This window comes from Sinocyclocheilus anshuiensis, unplaced genomic scaffold, assembly GCF_001515605.1.
Source record: "Sinocyclocheilus anshuiensis isolate Anshui unplaced genomic scaffold, SAMN03320099.WGS_v1.1 scaffold602, whole genome shotgun sequence".
Lineage (NCBI taxonomy): Eukaryota > Metazoa > Chordata > Actinopteri > Cypriniformes > Cyprinidae > Sinocyclocheilus > Sinocyclocheilus anshuiensis.
The window spans coordinates 176,717-180,969 of NW_015547658.1; the positions used below are offsets into that span (position 1 = coordinate 176,717).

The 4,253-nt window shown below is 35.8% G+C and overlaps 1 protein-coding gene across 1 annotated transcript in view; it reads right to left on the bottom strand.

The window, feature by feature from the left end:
* Positions 1 to 1,628: 1,628 nt before the first annotated feature.
* The window catches only part of lypla1 (lysophospholipase 1), a 26,949-nt gene continuing 24,324 nt past the window's right edge, over positions 1,629 to 4,253 (bottom strand). Inside the window, exons 9-10 of the mRNA XM_016504437.1 lie at positions 3,185 to 3,358; positions 1,629 to 2,560 (exon numbers count right to left, since the gene is read on the bottom strand). Of these exons, the coding sequence (XP_016359923.1) occupies positions 2,507 to 2,560; positions 3,185 to 3,358 (228 nt within the window). The 3' untranslated portion in view covers positions 1,629 to 2,506. The remainder of the gene's footprint in view (positions 2,561 to 3,184; positions 3,359 to 4,253) is intronic.

Below are 4,253 nucleotides of genomic sequence, written 5' to 3' on the forward strand. Positions count from 1 at the left end.
ACGTAGTTCTTTGCGAGTTGTAATCTAAAGCATTAGGCCTACCGGACTTTTCAATAGGCATTTGGATTATTGCAAAAAATATGCTCTGTGTGCAACCATAGTTCATGAAACTTACAAGTTTTGTCCATCAAGATAATCTTCACAAAATAATATAACTAGAACACGTGACGCTGGCGCGTGGCATCAGACATGAACTGTACAGAATGCAAACAAGATTAACTTTAATACAAGGAGATAAAGGCGCAAAAGCGAATTTCAGATTTTTTTTAAATGCCCATCCCAGCAAAAACTTTCCAAAATCGGCATCCAAACAACACCAGCCCCAGCACCGTAGTTCTTTGCGAGTTGTAATCTAAAGCATTAGGCCTACCGGACTTTTCAATAGGCATTTGGATTATTGCAAAAAATATGCTCTGTGTGCAACCATAGTTCATGAAACTTACAAGTTTTGTCCATCAAGATAATCTTCACAAAATAATATAACTTTTATGAATTTTGAAGCCTAAATAAAAGCGCCAGAACTTAAAAGCTAAACTTAGGCTATAAACAAACTACAGCACCACGGACGCTTGCCTTCAACGTCACCACCACCATGCTTCTGACAACTTTTTCAAACTTATTTTTAACATGTTCAGTGAAAAGGATTTACTGAATTTTAATCCACGCTACACAAACATTTTCATATAAACTGGAATAAATACAAAACTATGGCCAAACTAAAACTGAAATGAGACATTAATAAATAGAATAGTGAATAAATGAACTAATTATAACTAAAGGACATATGAAAGCATTTTGAAATAAGGTGCATTAAAAGTCAATAAATCCTCGATTAATATGTATATTTTAATTAAAAAGGTGTCTCCAAGTATTGAATAAAATTCTAGTGCATTTAGTCTTAAATAACAGCAGAGTGCGTGAGTTAAGATTAAACTTATTTTATTGAATAAAGTACCACATTTCAGCTGTCATTTTGTTAGTGTGGGTACACAAAATGTTATTTTGTCCTTGCTTCTAGAAAATCCTCAATCTATGCTTTCTAACAGCTTCATGTGGCCGTAAACATTTAATTTTAGCGTGGCTTTAAGCACTATGCATCATTAAAGTTTCACTTTTACCATGACTTAGCCGGTAAATGTGGTGTTTACATCATTGTAATAAAGAATAATCGTAATATGAGCTTACCTTACGGTACGAACCCAGAGTCTCTATCAGTAGGAAAGTGATAAAACGAGCATCTTCCATCCGAAGACTTGTGTTGCATTTCGGGGCAAAGCAAAAAAACATTTTCAAGCAACAATATAAAATGCTGGAAACTATTAATTGGTTATTCTACAGTTAATTGTACTATAAATTATACTACAATTGGAAAATACTGTAAATTTATAAACTTTTCGGCGTGATGAAGTTTAATGTCTCCAACAGCGCCTGTAGACCCATTTAGCAACTTGTTAGCAACTATCTTTTTTAAGAAACTTTAACGGTTTAAAAAAAAATGATGAGTGGGGTGTGTTTTATGTCGTAGAATAAAACGTGAAGGGGGGGGGTGTTGGACTAAAATATTCTGTTATTTCTGGTCATAAAGATAGGAGTAAGACATCATTTAAAACTGCAACGGTTCTCCTTTTATTTAAATATACTCACAATAAAAACAAAACCATGCCTTTGTAAAATAAAGCAAAACAATATGCGCTTTGCTGTCTCGGTTTCCTTAAACTAGTGGGTTTAAACCTAATTTAACATTCTAAGTTTGTCGATTAACAGATAGGAAATGAACATCGTAAAGATTAAGAATTAGCTCAGTCAGTGGCGCGTAGGTGGACTTTAGTGGCTGCTGGAATGCATTCGATCACATGAGCATCCACATTATGAATGCAATCTGGTCGAATGAGTTTTCCATTACCTCTGGAAGGGGTCGAAAGTGGACAAGCATAAAGCATTTTAGAGCCCATCTTTATGTAGCATTATCCAATTATGATCAGATTGATGAAAACACATCTTAACACCAGGTGTAAACAGGGCATAACATCAACATCAAAGTAAAAAGTGAAAAAAAAAAAGTCTGTGGGAGGCCATTCCCTCCCAGACCTGATCGGAGCCTTCAGGAATCTCTCTTTGGGCCATTCCTGTGATGTTACAGGGTTCATCCTTAAGGGTCAGGGAGTTTATGGCCCCAGGTCACATGACAAAACTTTTGGGCTCATCAGATGCTACAGAGTAGAGCAGGGGTGTCAAAATCAGTTCCTGGAGGGCCATTTAATTAGGGTTGAATCTAAACTCTGCAGGGCTGTGGCCCTCCAGGAGTTTGACACACCTGGTGCAGAGTATTTGGAAAGCAATACATTTTCATTTAATTATAAACAACATGCAATTAAGTGTCTAAAAACACTACATGCACTTTAGTATATTTTTAATATAGTATCTTAATAATAAGTACTCTAAGAAGGTAAGAACATCTTTTGTGTACTTTTTTTGTTAAATGGACAATTACAGTATAAATGGTTGATTAATTGATTTTGGGGAGCTGCTTCTTAATAAACTGCTTGATGTCCATCATTTCCTGTTGAAAGAAAAGAAGAAGGGAATCAGTTTAAAATGTTTCAGTATATGTTCTACATAAATCCAATTAATGCATTCAAATGCCCTGTTCAAAAACATAGTGAGCATTTTTAGGCTGTCATCCATTTAATAACAAAAATTAAAGTAGTTGGTTGAAGCAAGAAGAAATCCAATGAAGTGTCACACACAGTGCTGAAGCCTATCCCAGTGTATCTTTAAGACCGGGCTAACAAACACATTCACGCTATTGCTTACACTTATGGGCAATTTAGAATCTCCAATTCACCTAAGCTGTTGTTTTTGACTGTGGGGGAAACAGAGTCCTGGTGGAAATCACACCAACACAAGGAAGAAAAGAAATGCCTACTTAAAAAAAGTGGTATTTTTCTGACCAGAAAGGGGCAGCCTGGACTTAAACCGGAGACCTACCACTGAGTTACCACGTTGTTAGCTTAACAGTCACTTATGAGGTTCAATAATGGTTTGGATAAAGCCTTAGAAGATAGCTTCCTATGTAGACACTAAGCAGTAGACAGCAAGGCAACTCATTAGATTTTGGAACAGAGCTACTGTATTCTGAATAATAAAAAAGCAAGAGTAAATAATAAACTTGATTTATGCAAACCTCAGGACAAGCACAGTGAGGCATTCTAGAGTATGTTTTAAAAGTGATATTGGAGGGATTCAGCATGACTTTGAGTTTCTCTACAGTGAGACGGCCAAAAATAAGAGGAACCAGAGGATCTGCTTCGCCATGACACTGCAGCACCGATATATCCTTATTATTGCTAATCATTGACTACAGAATAGAGACAGCAAGAGACAACAGACAGAAGAAAAAAAAATCACATATGAATATCATCATAAAACAGCATTTGTAAACTACATTACTTCTGTATGGAAACATATTTTTTTAGTAAAAAAGATTCAAAGAAAACATTTATCAACCTAAAACTGATTGAAGTGGACATTTCATAGCAGAATGGAGCCAGATTTGAATGAGATGTTGGATTTGGTGGACAACAGCTATCTATTTCTGAGGAGCCTTTTGACAAATGTTTTCTTTACTGTTTTAGTGTAGCAGAGAATAATAATTATGAGTGAATATTGTGTATATTGCTGCGCCTTATCACTGAAAGGCTGCATAGATGGGCAAGGAGTTCTTGCCCAGAACAGAACCATACCACAAATCCAAAAAGTAGCCCAATTGTCAGTTATTTATGACAATAGTGGTCCGGACTTCTTTTGTTACAGAGGCCTTTCATGTCATTTACATGTGTCGCGCACTATATTTTTGTTAGTGGGAATGTAGCGAGGAGACGAGGAGTAACTCGAACAAACAGACTTTATTAAACAAAAAGGCAGGGAACATCGGGAACGTAGGAGACATGGAATGACGCAAGACACCGAACAAGGAAACCAGGAACAGAACACTCTTTAAATACACAACTGAACGAGGCACAACATTTTAATTAGAACATTTCAGAATATTTTATTTATGATTATATTTATTTGTCCAATTACATTTGAGCCCCTGAAAATGGGGGGACTGTGTATAAAAATGGTTGTAATTCCCAAGCATTTTATGTTATATTTTTGTTCAATCCCTTGAATTGAAGCTTAAAATCTGCACTTCAATTTCAAATATATATATGGGCCTAACTACACACACATACACATATGCATATATATAC